The sequence below is a fragment of the Pan paniscus genome, chromosome 10, assembly GCF_029289425.2.
Source record: "Pan paniscus chromosome 10, NHGRI_mPanPan1-v2.0_pri, whole genome shotgun sequence".
Lineage (NCBI taxonomy): Eukaryota > Metazoa > Chordata > Mammalia > Primates > Hominidae > Pan > Pan paniscus.
In genome coordinates, this window is record NC_073259.2 from 74737881 (window position 1) to 74758839 (window position 20959).

At 37.8% G+C, this 20959-nt stretch overlaps 1 protein-coding gene and 1 long non-coding RNA gene across 2 annotated transcripts in view; one reads left to right on the forward strand and one right to left on the reverse strand.

The window, feature by feature from the left end:
• Nucleotides 1-3767, forward strand: part of LOC117975476 (uncharacterized) — a 41427-nt gene extending 37660 nt beyond the window's left edge. The window contains exon 6 of the long non-coding RNA XR_004665738.4: nt 2298-3767. This is a non-coding gene — a long non-coding RNA (uncharacterized LOC117975476). The remainder of the gene's footprint in view (nt 1-2297) is intronic.
• Nucleotides 545-19657, reverse strand: CMAS (cytidine monophosphate N-acetylneuraminic acid synthetase). The gene is made up of 8 exons (XM_003828888.6): nt 19270-19657; nt 10876-11018; nt 10557-10712; nt 7481-7614; nt 5274-5368; nt 4756-4927; nt 3776-3929; nt 545-1098 (listed from the first exon to the last, which is right to left on the reverse strand). The coding sequence occupies exons 1-8, from the start codon at nt 19527-19529 to the stop codon at nt 908-910; spliced, it is 1305 nt and encodes a 434-aa protein (XP_003828936.1). The 5' UTR covers nt 19530-19657; the 3' UTR covers nt 545-907.
• Between the last annotated feature and the right edge of the window lie 1302 nt (nt 19658-20959).

Here is a 20959-nt window from a genome sequence, read left to right on the forward strand (position 1 = left end):
ATCCAAAAAATTCCTATGACTCGCTTTATTGCAACGGTCTGGAACCAAACCCGTAATATCTCTAAGATATTCCTGTATGCAAAATTACCATTATCTCTCAGGGGTAACTGCAAATAATTTGCTTCCTCCAAATAAATACATAATCTTCATAATATATAAATTTATTTGGATATTTGTCTTTGTGTATACTGCTGATCCTTGAACAACATGGGTTTGAATTGTGTGGTCCACTTTTACGTGAATTTTTTTAACCATGTGCAGATCAAAAATGCATGTGAATCATGCAGTATATGGAGGGCCCACTTTTTGTATATGTGGGTTCAACAGTGTTGACTGTGGTACTTGAGTATGCACAGATTTTGGTATATGTGGGTGGTCCTGGAACCAACCCCCACATAGACCATATGCTGTTACGTATACATATGTGAAGTACAATCAGATGCTCTACCCCGGCATCAAGTGGCTTGTTTCTCACTAAGATTGGTTAATGTTTAAAGGAAAGAAAGAAAATGCATGGTAAATTTCTTCTAGAGCAACAAGGCAGTTTTCATCAAGTTTGAGAAATGTAATTTTATTAATAGAAGGGCATGTCTTACCATACACACTGTCCCCAGATAAATAAAATCCCAACATCTTTGAAAGCACACAAACACACAGTTTTACAGGGTACAATACAAAGTGAATTTTGATGATGTTCTTACTTGCATTTACTAAAAATCTGAGAAAGACTGTAATCAGTCTCTAAATAATTATCTTGCGTAAAGAGAAAAGTAGAGCACAATATATATATATCACAAACCAAATCACACTCTCTGTAACATTACAACATGGAATTTACTTAATCAAAAATAAAAGCAAACTGGCTGAAGAAGGCTGTATCATTTTTTTCTCAATATTACGCTAATTTCTATTTTTGGCATGAATTATTAACCTTTTCCATTAGTAGGAAAATGTGCTCTGCAAATTCTCGGATGGCACCACGGCCACCATTACATTTGCAAATGTATCCAACAGCCTTCTGGGCAGTAGAACAGGCATCAGCAGGAGCGCCACTTAGGCCCACTCTCTTCAAGCACTCTTCATCAGACACTTCATTTCCTATCAAGTAAAATAAATACTGAGCAAACATTTAAAGAGACAATATTCTAGCTAAATAATGCAGACAGCAACCAACAGGTAACTCTGGCAACTTCAGTAAGACCTAGGGGCACTGCATATAAGAATACTAAAGATTAGATGGAACAAAAATATTTTACAGTATAATTGAGGTCCAGGGTTTTCCCTAAGCAATCAAAAATAAACTCTTATGAGCTAGAGAAGAAGAATGGAGCATAATTGCTACCTGCCATGCATATTACAAATGTTAGAAATTTTATATATGAATTCTAAGTTATTTAAATTTTTCATTAAGCAAAATTTCAAACATATGCGAGAACCCCAATTTTATATTGAAAAATTATCAGAATTTAAAATCACTTAGTAATATTGTTTTCTATGCACTGCCCCCTGGTTTATTTGGGGAAAGGGAGAAGAAGGAATTCCCAGACATAATATTTTATCCAAAAACTCTTCAATATTTATCTCTGATAAATATAATTTTTTATCTGACAGAATATCATTAAACCCACAAAATCAGTAATAGTTCCTTAATATCCTCTAATAACCTAGTATATGTTGAGATACCCCCAGCTGTCTCAAAATTGTCCTTTTATAGCTGATTTATTTGAATCAGGAATGAAATAAGGTTAACATATGGTCTTTTGTTTATATATATATATATATATATATATATCTCTCTTAAATCTCTTTTAATCTGTAATGGTTCTGATTGGTATGCCATTTATTAATATTTGCTGAAAAATTACCATTTTTAAAGAATAAAAATAGATACTAAATCATACTGACATAACGATATCCTTTTCCTCCCTCTCTGTTAACCCCTTTTTTGGAATAGGATGCATTTCAGAAGCTCCCAGTATCTTTAATTCACCATTCTGAGTAAAACTATTACTATACTTTAGACCACATACAATAATACAATCTTGGTTGAAGAGAGTTTCTTTTACATTTGTTCTATGCTTATCTACTGAAATTTTCTCATTTATTATTAAATGTGTTGAAATTTGAATCGTTTTCACTAAAATAAAAAAAATTAGTATTTGCATAATCCAGCCTTTAAGCTCTATTTACTAAATTTTACTTATAAAAGTATTGATTTTTTTAAGAAATACATTTTTATACACTTATGTCACCCATATAAAACATTGGTGAGTTATTATTATTATTTTTTTTTGTAGACATGGGGCCTCACTATGTTTCACAGGCTGGTCTAAAACTCCTGAGCTCCAGGGATCTGCCTGCCTCCGCTTCCCAAAGTGGTGGGATTGTAGGCATGAGCCATCATGCCTGGCCTGCTGTGAGTTTTAAATAAAAATGTAAATGCTCTTCTCCATTTTCTTACCTCTCCTTTTAAAGTGTGTGTGTGTGTTTTTTTTAATGTCATATAAGTAATGCGTATTCGTGGTAGAAATATTTTTTTAAAAAATAGAAGCAAAAAAGTCACAATCATCCTAATTATCACTATTTGTAATCACTACATTTTGACACATATAATTCTAGAGTTTTACCTATATAAATGATACACTTATTACTATCTGTAGGCACTATGTTAAGCATTTTATATTATCTTTGTTTTTCTTTCTAATGGCTTTATAAAATTTGGTTTGTGTTTATATTCTAAGTAGAAAACTAAGGTATACAGAAGCTTGCTTAACATCCCAAAGATAATAAGTATAGTTGGAATTTGTTATACATTCCATTAAAATTTTCTTCTAATAAAAATTGGATCTGTCTTTAACAAACATTCTGCAGCATTTATGTCCATTAAATCTTCATGTGTGGTTTAAGGGTTATTCCTGAAGTCTCTAGATCACATGCTCCCAAAGTTTTTCCTGTGCTTCTTATTTTGAGGCTCATATTACCCTTGTAAATACTGCTTTCATACATGATTTATAGTTATTATGCATCTTAATAACTTATCAATTTTAAAATGTTGACATCATCAGACTGTAAGCTCTGCAAGCAGAAAGCCTACAGTTCCCACAACCAGTTCCATGCTGCGTATCATCATAGGTACCTGGTAAGTGTATTGCTTAATATCAAAGTGAAAAACATTGTTATATTTGCTCATGCAAATAAATACAGGTCACAGCACTGTTTGTAATGGTTGCATAGTAATCCTTTTTAGGGATATTCTATTTTTCACAGGACATTTAAGTGGGTTCTTTTAACTTCACTATTGGCCCATTTGTCTCATTTCTTTCCTGGAATTGGAATTTGGAGGAAAAAGTATGTACATTCAATTAGCAGCAAAAAAATATTCAGAGTGTAATTCCTATGTACTAGAAATTCTGCTAAGTGCTTTACTCATATTATTTTATTAATCCCTTCCAGAGCCCTACGGTAATAGGTACTCTTGATATCTCCAGTTTACAGATGAGGAAACAACATTCATCTTTTCACAACTGGCTAATCAGTGGTACAGTCTGACTTCACAGCTTGTGCTAATAATCATTCTACATTTGATACCTATTATCAAACTAACCTCCAGAAAGACTGTCCCAGTTTAACAGTTTGATCAGCAGTGTTAAGAGAGTTCCTATTTCCCTACAATCATACCCATTTGGAGGATGTGCTTTGTCATTTATGTATTTCTTTAAAAATAAGTAAATAAATCCTGGTCCATTTTACTATGGGTGAATAAAAAGATACCAACCAAGATATGCCACTTCTTTCCAGCACAGGCCCATTTCTTTTCTCCATTCATCTACAACTGCTAGCTTGTCTGATACACTGACTTCCATTTTGCAATCCAGTTTTAAAGAAGACAGCGTCTGCTTTGAACAGGCCCTTTCTGAGATTAGCCTCACCTTAAAAAAAAAAAAAAAGGATTGGAGGAAGAAGGGAAAACTTAAAAAGTGAAGAAAACAGAAATCTTTCATAATAATTGACCTTGTAGACAGTCCAAATCACAAACGAGTCATCTTTTGACCTTCTGAAGGTCCAAGTAAGAAAACTGACTGTCGTTTTAAAATCACGATGCTTTAAAACAAAGCTCATTTTATTTCTCATAGCCCAATAAAGGTGAGACACAGTATTTTATTTTCTACAATAGAAAGGATTCTATCTACAGGTAAAAATTACAACATATATTGTCTGATACTACTCTAAGATTCTCCTATAATTCAATTTATCCAGAGGAAAGTCTATAACCTCTCTCTTGTGCTGCTTAGCAATACATATTTAGGATTTCTGGTAAATTATAATTATCTTAGCTAGCTTTCATTTAAAAAAATACACTTAAACGTTAAGTTATTTTGAATCAAAAATGTCATTCATAAGAATAAGCTAGATTTTAAAAATCCACAGGATATCGTCCTTTTCTAAAATGGTACACCTATTATCTAGGGAATCTTTCTTGCTGCAAGATCCTTTGGGAAACACTAGATAGCTCCCATTTAAAAGTAGTTATGTTTATATTTACTGAGTAAACAAGAAATATTATTTGCTGATTAACAAATTCCTAATTCTACTCATCTAAAACTAAATAGTATAATAATTTTCTAGGCGTATGAAGGCCAGATTTCAGATATTTTAAGAGTTAATACTAAAAATTTAAATCTCTTAATTCCTTGCATGTTCTTTGACCCTGAATCAAAATATTATAAAATACTGCTATATTCAGGGAGCACATACCTCAATACCACTTTTCTTTAATAAACTTATCCCAATAGCATCTTTTACATCATAAGATATTATTTCTTTTTGGTCTCCTGATACATAAATGTGGCCATTGGTGAGACATCCATCAATATTGCAAACCAAAAGTTTTATTTCCTTAAGCTTCTCTTTGCCAAAATAGCCATATCTAAAAGAAACCAAAATAGACCTTTGAGTACAAGTGCAGTACTAATCACTCCCTCTCATCTGGCTAAACCAATACATGAAATGTCACCCTCCATTCAATTATTCAAACATTACTCTCCAAATTTACTTCACATATATATTTTAACATATAGTACAGTAAGTAAAAGTAGTGTGGTCTAACCAGATGTTTCTCACTTCATTGAAGCCATGTAAACACATATTTTACATATGTCTTCCTCACATGAACAAAGTAATTACAAAGATCCTAAGATGTTTGAAGTATCAGAAATCAGTATCTAGAAATATAATTAAGATTTAGTACAAAGGTTATAAAGGTTTGTTTTTACCTTAATACTCTTTGCTCTGCAATAGGCCAATCAATATCCACATCTATATCCACACTATGTTCAGCTCGCATTTCGTAGTATGCCATTTTTCCACCCTAAAGGTAGTAGAAATGTCATGAATACTGTTTTTAATATTCATTCACATATATCAAAACTTTATTATAATACAGAACAATGAATTCATTTCTACAGTACTGAGAAAAATGAATAACCCAGTAAAAATCAGTCACATAAAAATGATTTTTAAATTTATTTTTACTTTTTTATTTTTTCGAGTCAGGGTTTCGCTCTGCCTCCCGGGCTGGAGTGCAATGGTGCAATCATAGCTCATTATAACCTTGAAATCTTAGGCTCAAGCAATCCTCCCACCTCAGCCTCCTAAGGATCTGGTACTACAGGTATACAGCACCATGTCCGGCTAAATTTTTAAAGTTTTTTGTAGATATAAAATCTTGCTATGTTGCCAAGGCTGGTCTTGGAAACCTGGCCTCAAGCTATCCCCTTGAGGCCTCAAGCTGGCCTCTCAAATTGCTGGGATGACATGCTTCAGCCACCATGCCCAGCTTTTTTTTTTTTTTTTTAAGGAGAAAGCTCACACAAAAGAAATAACCTTAACATTTTTCAAATTCTTTCTAAACAGTTCAAGTTCCCTATTTAAGAAAATTTCTATTTTACTATTGAAAAAAGCAGAAATATTACATCCTCCAGGTTTCTGACCACAAGGGATTTTGTGGGAATCCCTTAATCATATCCTCCTTTTTTTCAAGAAGTCTCTCCTGTCATCATCCAAAAGCAGTATAAAGGTTTTTGGAACTTCTGTTCTAATTTGCAACTAACAGGCAACACAGGGGAGGAAAAATAACTGTAGCATCTGTTGTACAGAGTTTTCTTAGATCTCTGAGCTACTGATGAAAATGACTAATAGTCATCCAAGTCACATGCGGGCAAAGGCAAGGGCAGTCTCTTGATTCTAGGCAAGGGTCAGCAAGAGAAAGGGTCTTTCTTCTGATAGTAATTATTTGAATGACAAGATCAATTACTGGACAATTTCAATTTCATTTTTTTTTTCAGAATTGTCAGTCTCTTCATAAACCTTGTGTTAATGAGAAACATTTTTCTCCACACTTTAGGAATGGGTTAATCATGGTCCTCCTTAGAAAAAAGCTTAAAAATGGTAATATCTATGTGTGTCAAATCTAATTTGTCTGAACACTTAAATTTAACTAAACAGCTAGTCTATAGTTTGCCTATACATTGACCAGAAGATTTGTAAAAATGTTTTTCTCTCTTTTGCTCAGAATAATAGTCCCATTAGAATTTTTATTACACAATGGAGAGGTTTCTCTCTCTCTCTCTTTAAAACCGCTATTTCTTGAGTAACATAAGAACCTGAATCCAAATCCTGACAGTACCATTTATTAGCTGTTTTTGCCTTGAGTCAATTACTTCATATTTCAGTGAGGCAGTTTTCCTCCTCTGTAAAACTGGGTAGAAATGTCCATTCATTCGCTATGCAGATTACATAACATATGCAAAGTGTTTCACCTACTCTGCAGTACACAGTAAATAATAAATAATAATGATAACTAAAATTAACAAGTTAAGAAATATATGATGCAACCATGTTGCAGGCTCTAAAATGAGAGAGACATTGAATCTGTTATTTGAAAATGAGAGAAATGAGAGTCAGGACAGATAAAATGATACATATTCAAGCTTACATAGTAAGAGGCAGTTGACTTAAAGTATAATAAATATATATATATATATATATATATATAAAGATTCCGGGTTTCCTGACACCCAGGTCGTAACTCTTTTCACCTCTATGAAATTATTTGTCTTTTTAAAGCAATAGAAGTTATTCAACCCTACAGCCACAATATAACTATAACACAAACATGGATTACATAGTTTTGAGTGGAATAATATGAGTACCAGGACATGTGTAGACACGCAGTACTTGATTCATTTTTTTATCGTTGTAGCAGAATTCCTTGCATATTTACTGAATGGATTCCAAAGATCACTTTGGGGTAAACCTGCAGGATAAATGCCTCAGATAGCAAATGTTGTTAGCTATTACCTTTCCTCTATAGGTTGATACTTTTCTTCATCATAAAGAAATTGTACCATACTTCTTCCCTAGAACTCAAAGTATGCCTACAAAAGCGCTTAAAAGGGTTATGCAAAATGAAGGTACAAACCTGCAAGTAACCCATCTCTATCAAATGTCTTTTAGCAAAATAAAATGAGCCATTTTCATATAATTCTCCATCCCAGTCTTGTCGACGAGGCCGTTTAGCTGGATTTAAATTCAGAGGTTCGGTCACTTCACGAACTAAAAGCAAAAAGTTAGAGTAAGTCCACGTTGCCCTGAATATAGAAAGTGTTAATTTAGTAACTAAAAAAGTTAATAAAAATGAACTCAGAATGCAGAGCATTTCTTTATCTAGATAAAGAACTTTTTTTTTTTTTTTTTGAGACAGAGTCTCGCTCTGTCACCCAGGCTGGAGTGCAATGGTGCGATCTTGGCTCACTGCAACCTCCGCCTCCTGGGTTCAAGCGATTCTCCTGCCTCAGCCTCCCAAGTAGCTGGGACTACAGGCATGCACCACCACACCTGGCTAATTTTTGTATTTTTAGTGGAGATGGAGTTTCACCATGTTGTCCGGGCTGGTCTCGAACTCCTGACCTCGTGATCTGCCCACCTCGGCCTCCCAAAGTGCTGGAATTACAGGCATGAGCCACTGCGCCCGGCCTGATAAAGAACTTTTTTTAGGCTGAATGTGGTGATTCACGCCTGTAATCCCAGCACTGTGGAGGCCAAGGCGGGCGGATCACTTGAGGTCAGGAGTTCGAGAGCAGCCCAGCCAACATAGTGAAACGCCATCTCCACTAAAAACACAAATTGAGCCAGGCATGGTGGTGGGTACCTGTAATCCCAGCTACTTGGGAGGCTGAGGCAGGAGAATCGCTTGAACCCGGGGGGTGGAGATTGCAGTGAGCCGAGATTGCACCACTGTACTCCATCCAGCCTGGGCAACAGAGTGAGACTCTGTCTCAAAAAAAAGAAAAGAACTTTTTTAAAGGAATAAAATCTGTAATAATTCTGATGATTTATCTTTGCTTTCCAATAGCTACTAGAAAACTAAAGTATTTTATAATGAAATGTGGAACAATTAAGGTATTCATACAAATATTATGCTTTGGGAGGACATCAAGACAACCTTAAAGTAGCTTTAAAAGAACTGAATTTGTCATAAAATACCTATATTAATATTTGGGCCCTTTAATCTAGTTCTCATTGTTTGCATATACAGAAATAAGTTTTATTTATCTAATGTGGTTGAGAAGTTTTTATACAATTATTGCTGAAAAGTAAAGATTTCTCCATTAAATTATTGAAGATTTTATATTGATGAAAATGTTTATGTAACATATTATACATTCTTACCATTAGTTAAAAATATACTAAACATAATAATAAATTATGTTTATGAGTATACCTGATAATAAAGGCTCAGCAATGTCAACATTAATGAATAGAACATAATGTAATCAATGAAGACTTTGGTACTGTCATGTAGAGATTCCTTTGCCTTTCCACTGAGTTTTCCTCAAATGTGTGTATGTGTATGTGTGTGTGTGTGTGTGTGTGTGTGTGTGTAATAGCTGGTTACTCTCCAGAATCTTTCTTCACTTTTTGCTGCCATTTCTGTGTTTATACAGGCTTCTAGGAATAACCTCTACTTACTTGTTTAACGAAACCATCCCCTGTTCAATTCCACCCCAGTGTTTGAAATAACCCAGGAAAAAACCTTAGCAAATACAAATTAAATAGCTAGAGATAACATAGCTTTATGGGCACTGGCTACAGAGTAGTGACCAGAACTCTCTCTACTCTCAAAAAGTATACAATCTAGGGGTAGAGACAGGTAATAAACCAACTAGATAATTCAAGTGGTACTTTGAAGAAAAGAGAGGGACAAATCTTTCCTAGTATCAGTGGCTGCTTTCTCCCTGGGCATATCTGCTGAGTATGAGGAGAAGGTACAAGAAAGATCAAGCTTTGCATAATCAGAGGGACTCTGCTGAGGTAGGCAAAAACTAGAAGGGCTTTCAATGACCCTGTGGACTTGAGTTACAGATTGTCATCTGTAGGAACCACAAACATATAGCTAGTTTTTCCCCACCTAATGCTTCCCCCCTACAAGACTTTGGCTGAGTGTACTGTGTGGGAAGCTGGGAATGGGCTGGAAAGCAGGGAGACATCATAATAGTATTGTGGTCATTAGATCCCTTGGTCTTGTTAGCAAGAGTAGGGTATGGATGTGAGTGTCAGTAACACATACAAGATGTATCTTCTAATAAGACACCTATACTAAGAGGTGAGATGAAATTAAAGTTTCAACCCAGCCCAACTCCTAATTGAATCAAAGTGATCAGCCCCTTATCCTATCTTCCTGATAGAAGAAAAGGTGTACCCTCTCTGGAGGAAAATATGTACTCAAGTGTCTATGCCAGATATACAATTAAACATGAGCCAAATGAGGCAGAAATAGGTGACTCACAATCAAGAGAGAAGCAGAGTACAGAACTGTAAGTGACTAGATGTTGAAATCTGCAATCGAGGACTTTCAAATAGCTATCAAAAATATGTTAAATTAGAGGAAATGACCTTTTTTTAAAATGGATAAAAAAATGGAAAATTTCAACAGAAAATGGAATTCCTAAGAAACAACTAAAATGTACATTACTGAATGGAAAAACACAGTGTTTATAACAATTCTCCGGATAAGATTTATAGCACACTGGACATGGCAGGCAAAATGCCTAGTAAACCCTAGGGAACCCTTCTTATATATGGAGTTAGGAATTTGGGGAAGAACTTCAAAATGTCATTCTTGAGATCCTTCAGAACACTTTGGTGGATGCTTTCTATCTCCATATGATTTGTATGGAGTTCATCAAACATGTCTAGAACAAACATAAAAGTATTTCATCTAGAAAAACAGCATATCTGCCTCGAAAGGCAAATAGAAATAAGAGGATTAGAATGTCCCTTTGTAAAGAGTAAAGCAAAGAATTAATTTGGTCTAGCTGTGTTGGCTCGACAACAGATTTACAGCTGATTGTAAATGTCATTACCTACTAAAGTAATGAGTCAAATACTCTCTTTTACAGCTCCCCTTTTACTCTCCTCATGCCTAAAGGATATTTATATACAAAAAAATTGATTCTCAATAAAATGAGCTAAAATAAAGACTGAAAAGGGATTACCTCCTTTCTGAATTTCACTCCATCGAAACTGATGGCGTCTCACAACAGAGAAAACAGAATCATATCCTTCTTCTCGAATCATTTCTGCAACTTTTTGAAGATCAGTAGGATGTAAACATGGAGAAGTAGCTTGAATATTTCCTACAATGTCAACCTCTTAAAAAGACAAGAGAAATGAAAAGGATATTAAAAAAAAAAGTTCCTTGCAAGCAAGTAATATTAAGGTTTGGAATTCAAATGTTAAAACAAGTCTTATAAGATAATAAAGGAAGTAGAAAAGTACATAAGGGTTTGAAAAAACTATTAATCAAATTCATACCATTATGATAATTAAGAAATTCTATGATGGCATCTAGTGAGGTAGAGCTGTCTTTTGAAACTTCAGAACTTCTTCGATGAACTTGTGCACCAAATTGTTTGGCCACATTCTCAATTTCATCATGGTCTGTCGAAACCCATACACTGTTCAGATATCAAAAGAAATTAACAGCCAAATCAAAAGAAATCATTAACAATAAAATGGAGCTCTGTAACCATAAAATACAGCTTATATAATGTGAGAATATTTTTTGCACAATGATAATGTTACAGATCCAAAGGAGTATAAAATGTAAGAAATTATAAAGTATTTTGTATATAAATATATTAATGAATAAAAATGCAGTCCTAGATATGCTTTATATAAAGAAAGGAACAACAGACACTGGGGCCTACTTGAGGGTAGAGGGTGGGAGGAGGGTGAGGATCAAAAAACTACCTATCAGGTACTATGCTTACTACCTGGATGACGAAATAATCTGTACACCGAACCCCTGCAACATGCAACTTACCTCTGTAACAAGCCTGCCATGTACCCCTGAACCTAAAATAAACGTTTTTTAAAAGGCACTAGAAGTCAAATCTAAAGAAAATTAAAGATCTTGCCTATTCTCCATCCAAATCCAAAATATTGTATAAAATATTTTAATATGCTTGCTAAAAAAAAAAAAATGGACTTGGCTTAGCCAAACCCTAAAGGTGAAACAGTTTCAAGCTTCGAAGATAATAAATGCCCAAGTCTGGGCTCAAAAAAAATCAGATGAAACAACTCTTTCTTTTTTAAACAACAAACAATGGGTATATAGATGTAGAATCAGCTGGGTTATAGCCATTGATAACAACAAACATGAAGAACATGACTTCATTGGCTCAAAAGAATTTAACTTAATACTCTATTAACCGCAGGTTACAAGGTTGCCTATTTAGCCTTTACAAAATGATGAGTAGGCAAAATGCTGTTTTGGAGAGGGGTACCAGTTTCTATTGAAGTTTTGTTTCCTGGACAGTCACAAATTCCCACTGCTAGATGCAGAAGATGTAAATACTACTCTAGCCACAATGTTTGGTCAGGCCTGGAGTCTCACACCTGTAATCCCAACACTTTGGGAAGCCGAGGCGGGTGGATCACCTGAGGTCATGAGATGGAGACCAGCCTGGCCAACACGGTGAAACCCAGACTCTACTAAACATACAAAAATTAGCTGGGCATGGTGATGCACACCTGTAATCCCAGCTACTAGAGAGGCTGAGACAGGAGGATCGCTTGAACCTGGGAGGCAGAGGTTGCAGTGAGCCGAGATCGCGCCACTGCACTCCAGCCTGAGAGACACAGCAAGACCCTGTCTCAAAAAAAAGACAAAAAACAACAACAAAACCCCACCATGTTTTAATAGTGATTTATGCAAAGATATCTTAATGACTTATAGTCTTTGGTGTACGTGTGTGTATATATATATACTTGGTATATATATATATATATATACACACACACAAACATATATACACATTATTTTATATACATACAAAATTATATACAACGTATATACATAATGTGTATATGTGTGTGTGTATATGTATACATATACACACACACATATATATTTTTCCTTTTATCCCACTCTTTCGATATCTACTGAGGGAAAGATGAACTGCATGTTTTGTTTGTTTGTTTTTTTGACAGAGTCTTGCTCTATCACCCAGGCTGGAAGTACAGTGGCCCATTATCTGCTCACTGCAACCTCCACCTCCCAGGTTCAAGCAATTCTCATGCCTTAGGCTCCTGAGTAGCTGGGATTACAGGCATTTGTCACCACACCCGACCAATTTTTAGTAAAGATGGGGTTTTGCCATGTTGGCCAGGATGGTCTCAAACTCCTGACCTCAAGTGACCCTCCCACCTCAGCCTCCCAAAATGCTAGGATTACAGGTGTAAGCCACCACGCTCGGCTGAACTGCATGTTTGTCTATGCTCAATTATCATGAGTGGAAAGAAAGTGAAAAACTAAAGAAAATCTTCTAACATCCCTGGATTTCATTTATTTATTTCGTTTATTCCCTTTAATATTTATAGAAGGATTTAAATCAAGGGATAAAGTCAGTAAGAAAAAATAATCAAAGAAAGCCTAGCAAACAAGATGAGCCACTGGCTAGGGGTCAAGAATCCCGTGATATCTACTTATGTCACTCTATGCAGGGCGAACGCAGGAGCCCCCATTTTCCTCCATCTTGAAATCTGAAATAGTGGGAAAAAAATGTTCTCTTGGGAAATGTCATAGTCAAAGGTATATAACAAAGTAAAGTAGCAATGAAAACCTAGTGCATTTTTAAAATAGAGGTGACGAGAGGATAAGATGAAATTAGAATACAATAAAAAATAAACAGGGCAAAAGACATGGTAATTTGGCATCTAATTTACATTAATTGAAATAAATTGCTGAAGCCATTTACTTCATTATCCTGATTTTTACTGCAATGAAAATTCAATACCAGAGGGTTCAGTGGTCTTTAAGTAATGTTTACAAAGCAAGAAAAAAAAAATAGAATTTTGGAGGAGGTTTGCTTTTCTTCCTTCCTTCCTTCCTTCTTTCATTCATTCATCCTTAATTTATGAACTATTTACTAAGTGCTTATTCTGTCCCACGCACGATTCTGGACACTAGGGATGTAATAACATATAGAGCATAGTTTATTTTCTTGAGAAAGTCTTGGCCTATTGACAGAGACTGAGGCCAATATAGCGGTGTAATTCTCTTTAAACCATTAGGAAAAGAGAAGCGAGGGATCAATTAAGTAACTACGCTCTTTTCAGTGCTTTACTTTTTACAAAGTACTTTCACAGTGCCTGCTACATATCAGGTGCTCAATATAGATCTGTTGAATGAATGAAACAGTAAGGGATTAAAAGGATGGTTTCTGAAGGAAGAGGTTCAATTCTGGCTCCACCACATGCTAGCTATATGACCATGGGAAAAATCCATATCTCCCTATGCCTCAATTTTCAGTAAAATGGAGGTAAGTAATAATAGTGGGTACCTCATATGGTTTAGAGGATTAAATATAAACCATTTACTACAGAATAAACATTTAATAAATGTTAGCTATTCAAAATACCAAAATAGGAATGGTAATAAAGTAACATCTACTCTGTCTCATTTAATCCTCACACTCAATCTTCAGAAGTTCTGCTTCCAGACCTTCAAAGGTCCAAATGTCTAATTTGTATGTTATGTTAAGCAATTACACCGTGAAAAAAATATGAAAACAGTATCCCATATGTACACTTAAAATACTATGATCATAACCTATGAAAGAGACTGAGTAGATAATTTTCCTTTGGTTTAGGGACATAAGATGGGGCTAGGCAAAAGAGAAAATGAGCAAGTGAACAAACAGGCCAGTCAAGCAGAGTGAATGTCAAAGTCTAATGCCAATGGCTTTAGCCTCAAATGAAGTCACACCACATCTAACAGGACCAACAGGAATATCAACCATGGTGCCTGTGATAACTATTTTAAATCAGAAGCTGCCATTTTAGGGATAATAACAGCATAGGCCTTTCATTAATCAAAAGTCTATACCCTAAGCATAAAACTAAAACATGTTTACTTTTCCTAAGTATGTTAGGCAACACTTACAAATCAATTTGTTCTGAGGTTTACTTACACAGCACGGAACCACTGTTGAAAATTAAGCTCTTACAAAATCAACTCTGGCAATAACTCTTTACTAAAGGAAAAAAAATTATCTCAGCATTTTTCTTAACTACTAACTAGCCTAGTTAGTATGCAAAGTTAGCAACCTTGAAAAGTACTGTTAGCTTTGATTCTGAGCTGGCCAGAGAAATCTGCCTCAATTAAGTCAAATCGTGGTTTTGAACAAAATAATCTCAAAGGTATCTTTGAGCCCTGAAAAACACAAATCAGACAGCTGCAATTTTCTTCAGCTCTCTCCTAAGGTAAACATTTTTTGAAGAAACAAAAGAGAGGGTAGGAGGCAGGAAGGGTGCTCCAAAGTCCTCTTACAGCTTCATAGTAAGTCAATTGAATATAAGTCAACACATTTTAATGGTCTAGTATATAAAGCATACCATGATGAATAAGAGGGTACCTGCTCATAAGAAGCTTAGCTTCTCACCTAGTATGGCAGGAGTCTCCCCAGGCCAAATTCTGCCCACTCCTCAGCCTGTTTCTGTAACATTTTATTGGAATACAGCCACACTCTTTCATTTATGTATTGTCATGGCCACCTTCACAACATACACAACAGCAGAGCTGAGTGGTTGCAACAAAGACCATCTGGCTTACAAAACCTAAAATATTTACTATCTGGCCCTTTACAGAAAAAGTCTGCTCTGGCCACTGAAACTGAAAAAGAGAATAAAGACATCTTTCCACTAACTCTTCAAAGTCAAAGAATGTTAGCACCAGAAATAATTTTAAAGATCATTACAACTTTCCCGTTTTACAAGCAATGGGAGAGTTTCCCATTTTACAAGCATGGAAGATAGTAAAAACCTTCTACATAGGAGGAAAATGTCAATAACAGATACATACTATGTGCCAGGCACTATTCTAAGGGCTGCACATACATTATCTCACTTAATTCCCTCCACAAGCCTGTGAGGCAGACACTTCAGTACATTTTGCAGATGAAGAGACTGAGGCACAGAGAGGTTAAGCGATTTACCCAAGTTTGCACAGTTAACACATGGTGATGCTGGAATTCAAATCCACAGTTTGATTTCAGAGTCTGTGATCTTATCTCCCTGCATAGGGCATGCACTAAATGAAGGTACAAACGACGTAGCTATGTATGGGAAAACAAAGGCACAATTACTTTTCACTGAGGGGATCAGTAAAGGCTTCATGGAGGAAGAAGTGCTGGTCCCTTCTATTACCTTTTGACCTAATCTCTCCAGATGCCTGGAAAGGATGACAAATAGCACATAGCCACAAAACTTGAACAGAGTAAATTCACATTGTTACATGATACTGTTAAGTTAGAAATACATTCATTTTGCTAGTTTAGAAAAAATATATATATATATATATTTTAAGACAGAGTCTTGCTCTGTTGCCCAGGCTAGAGTGCAGTGGTCCAATCTCGGCTCACTGCAACCTCCGCCTCCCGGGTTCAGGTGATTCCCCTGCCTCAGCCTCCTGAGTAGCTGGGATTACATGCATACACCACCACAACTGGCTAATTTTTGTATTTTTGGTAGAGATGGGGTTTCGCCATGTTGGCCAGGCTGGTCTTCAACTCCTGGCCTCCGCCTGCCTTCGGCCTCCTAAAGTGCTGGGATTACAGGTGTGAGCCGTCGTGCCCAGCCAATTTTATTTCTTCTAATCGCCACCACTGATATAGTGACAGATACCATAGGTGGCTTGAAGAAGTATAAAACATTATCCCTGTGGTCAATGAGTTTACACTCTAGTCTAGAAGTATTAAATAAAACTACTTGATACAGAAAAGGTTGATACTAGAGTCTTTTTTTTAAAAGAAGTTTTGTACAAATGCTAAAATGTGGAAATGGGAAAATCATTGGTCAATATATATATATATTTTCCAATCATTTCATAGCAAAATCCCCAATGCCTGCTGTAATGGTTGGTTGTTGGGTTCTGACCAACAGAATCTATTCCCCCTCACTTTTGGTAATTGTACTCCAATTTTCCGCTTGATGAACCTGTCATGTTTTTCAGTGGGGGCTCCATCGCTGGTTTCAAGAGTGGAAGATGAAGCTATACTGTAGCAATACAAGCACTATGTTCCTCTTGCCATAGTGACTGGTTGAAGAATGAGCAAGGCACCCAATGAGGCACAATGAAACTTCCAGCTTCGAGGAGAACACTCCTTCTGACTTACATTTAAACCTGTAAGAATATGAGGACTGCTATCAAAGACACACAAAATCGGCGACTAAAGTGTTAAGGACAGATTGTATTCTGTTACTACTGCAATAGGGAAAAGAGTCCAACGTGAATTGCATTCACAGCCCCAGAAAACGAAAGGCTGGAGACTTTAAAGGCTGAGTTGTGCTAAGGGAAAGGCACTGAGGGGTGCTAACAGGGCTTAGTCCGTGTGACTAGGCCATATGGATTTGTTAACTGGTGCTTATCTGAAGAGAAACAATCTTCTATCTTTATGAGACAAGGCAACTGAGCAAGTTGAAGCAAGGTGTCCACTGAACTTTGCCCTTTATCTTCCCAGAGGGACTGGGAAGGAGAGTAAGAGTTATTTCCTAGAATGTTTGCATTTCACTGACAGGGTTCTGGGGCTCTCAGGTCCTTGAGGAAACAGTTTTGTGTGGTAGATTTACATCTCAAAAGGCAGGGAAAGTTTTTATAATTGCAAGCTTTCTAAACTAATTGCTCTAAAAGAGGGTTCAGGGGCCTATCACCAGGTTTTTCCTGGAACAATCAGGAAATGCTGGCAGCTTTGAGCCTCTTCAGGAAGCCATTTTAAGGGAACCTGAGATCATCCTAGGGACATGGCCTTAAGCTGCTAGAAGCCATGCTAGGGCTTGGTCAAGTCTCTTGGAGCAGAGGTTTGGAGCAAGTCATTAGGTACCCTGAGAGTTCTACAGTTCTCAGTACAACCACCTTGAAACCATAAAGGGTCTATCCAGAGCTAAGAAATTGAGGATTCTGGCAACAAAGTGCACCATCCTCTTATCCTGCTTTACTTTTTCTTAAAAACATTTATCATAACGTGATACAACACACATTAATGTTCTTGTATACTGCATGTCTTTCCTTATTATAACGTAAGCTCTATGAGACTAAGGGCTGTCTCTACTGCTACTACACCTGGTTCGGTACATACAACAGTGCCTGTTACATAGTAGGGAGGCAGTAAGTATGCTGAATGAATGAATCATTTTTTTGTCCTTGAATCTGACTGTACCTTAATAAGCCTTTCCCTCTTTTATTATGCCAGTTTGAACAGGGTTTCCTGATATATACAACCTAAGAGTTGTAAATGGTATTAACAGTTTTGTTCTCCATTTACTGTGAATATGATTTTGATCTCTAGTTCATTTCACAAAAATGATATTTCACTATATTACTGCAGGCTGGATGCACCTACTTCTCTCAGTCCTTTTTAGTTTGTACCCTAAGAATGTAAAAATATCCTAAAGTCTGTGAGCTTCACAAGGACAAAAACTGTGTCCCAATCATCTTGGTATTCCCTTGGACATGTATAGCAGAAATTAGGGCTCAGTAAATAGCTACTGAATTGAACAAAATCCCCAGGTCCTTCCCTATCTCTCCTTCGCACACTTCCTATTGCACTAGTGTTATCTTCTGAGTGGTGGCTCCTATTTGCCTTGGTCCATCCAGGACTTCTTTTGGGTTGAAACATTAAAAAAATTCGTATATTTATACTTTTTTGGCATCTCCCTTTTTTGAACAAGACTGGTTAAATGAAAATCATTTACCCATATATTAATATGGGTAAGCAAATACAGGTTCAAAAAGAAAAAGAGATGACTTCAAAAACAGTCCTCTCTTTAAAAATCGAAACATCAAAAGGTTAACATAAATTAATTTCCACAATAACGACACATTCAAATGTAGTTAGGTTGAAGCTATATGTGTAAATTCATTCTTGGCACAGAATTCGATCTCCCTTCTTTTATGAATGACATCAGCTTGTAACTCCTGACCAATTTGGCAATGTATCTAAATTATGCATAATTAAAACTGTCCTTAGGGCAGGTGAGGTTCCAAAGGTATGATTAAATGATTTATAAGTATTAATATATCATAAAACAGTCAGTTGTACACCTTCCCACTGAGTCTCACGTATTTATAAATGTAGGGAGTTTTCTAGATTGTGCTGACTCACAGGCAGATAGCTAGAGTATTTTTCAAAGGTTAGGAAAAGATCTCCAAGCTGAGCTTGAAATTCAGCTCTGACACCCCGACACTCAACTCCATTCATGAACCTGATGCCTCCCTAATCGAGCAGGACCAAGCAGTTCAGAGGCTGAGCAACAGGGGAGCTTCGATGGCCCCCATCCAAAGAAGTTCACATATTATCACAGATGTTGCACCGGGGTGGCCTCCTTTACTTTTCCCCGTAAGGTCAACCCGGGAGGAGAGGACGGTTGGGGAGGTGTAATCTCCCCTTTTACGGATGATTCTCAAGGGCGGAGACAGAAACTGTCCCAGGTTATGACCATTGGCAGCTACGGAACAAGGAAGGAGCTGGAGCCCTTCCTCCTGGGCTCTCAGCCCGGCCCCAGGCACCCCGGATCTTGCACATCCCTGGCATGAGAGATGGCCCCCTTCCAAGAGCGGTGGCCCCGGAGGCCCCAGCCCCTCCAGCAGCCCGACTCCCTCTCCCGACCCCCGCCCAGGCCGCGCCGCCCACTCTCGCACATGCGCACCTCTGGAAGGCCCCTGAATCCAGGGCCGCACGCAGGACCCAGCCAATGAGCGGGACCCCCGCCAGGTGCTTAATGTTCTTCAGGGGGATGCCTTTGCTGCCTCCCCGGGCCAGAATTAGGGCTGCCAGGTGCGGCGGCTTCTCCACACCTCGGCCCTGGCCGCCGCGAGAGTTGCGCTGGAGCTTCGGCGGCCGGCCCCGGGACGGTCGCCCCCGCGGGTTGGAGACGGAGGTGGCGGCCCCCTTCTCCACCGAGTCCATCTTCCTCCCACGCCTTCTCCCCAGCTTCTCCACATCCGGGAGCTAGTCCCTCACCACCTCAGCTCGGCGCCGCCCGATCCCCGCCTGGCAGCTGGCGCGCGCGGCCGTCCCTCGCCCCGCCCCCTCCCCGCCCCTCGCGGTGCTCGCTGGGAATTGTAGTCCGCGGCCGCCTCGTCTGGGGCCAGTAGGCCAAGTAGGCTCTGATGAGGTGACCCCAAAACTAAGTCAAGCAGTGGGAGTCCAGAGATATTTGGAGGAAGTGCGGCTTTTGGGGTGCTTGCAAGTGTCTGTAAATTTCTAAAATTAAAAAAAATTATTTATAATTGCTAAAGAACTTCCCCACTTTAGAATTGTGGTGGGTTTCCCGTTGCATACCTTGATGCACACTGACACGAATCCATTTTATATTTTAAAATGTACATTTTAAACATACACCTTTTTTTAATGCCCCTGGGTCATTTTTTCCAAGAAATTACTGACCAGCTCATTCAAATATCCTACAGGCGCCTTAAACTCAACGTTTTAAAAACTCCATTTTTCATATGCTCTCTGCACTTTGATCAATCAGCATTCCCTAGCAGCAGAAATTTGGAAGTCAGCTTTACTGGTCACCTCTAGTGTAGCCGACACTTGGTTTTTTGGTTTTGTTTTGTTGTCTGCTAAAAATCTTTTCCTTTTAGGAATTGATCCCTCTCTCATCCGGTGAGGGTTTCCCTCACATTCTCTGCACTGTGTGTGACCCAAGCTGGTCCATCTAAGCACCCCATTTTCCTTAACACAGCTGTGGTCTAGGGACAGGCATATGACCAAGCAGAGCCCACTGGAGTCCTTTCCAGAGAGTCTTGGAAAGAAAGGACTGGGTGCTAAGGACCTTGTTAACCTGAAGCCTCAGGGCAAGGGTAGGGTAGGGTGGCAGGGGGGCTTTGCTGTTCTGAAATGGGCTGGAAGACTGATGTTCTCCCTGAGGAAGCAGAACAATGACATGTAGGGATTAAAGAGAAAGAACTCTGGAGGCATCATTTAAACTCTTTTTTTTTTTTTTTTTTTGAGACAGATTCTCACTGTGTCCCCCAGGAGGCTGGAGTACAGTGGCACAATCTCAGCTCACTGCAACCCTCTGCCACCCATTCTCAAGCGTCCTGAGTAGCTGGGATTACAGAGGGGCACCACCACACCCAGATAATTTTTGTATTTTTAGTTGAGTTGGGGGTTTCACCAGGTTGGCCAGGCTGGTCTTGAACTCCTGACCTCAAGTGATCTGCCCGCCTCAGCCTCTCAAAGTGCTGGGATTATAGGCATGAGCCACCACGCCTGAGCATTTAAACCCTGATCCAGCCAAGAGGCTCAAAGACATATACACCCACACACACCTCTCTTAGGAAAAAAAAAAAAAAAAAAAAAAAAGACTTTAAAGCAGGCATCTCTGACCT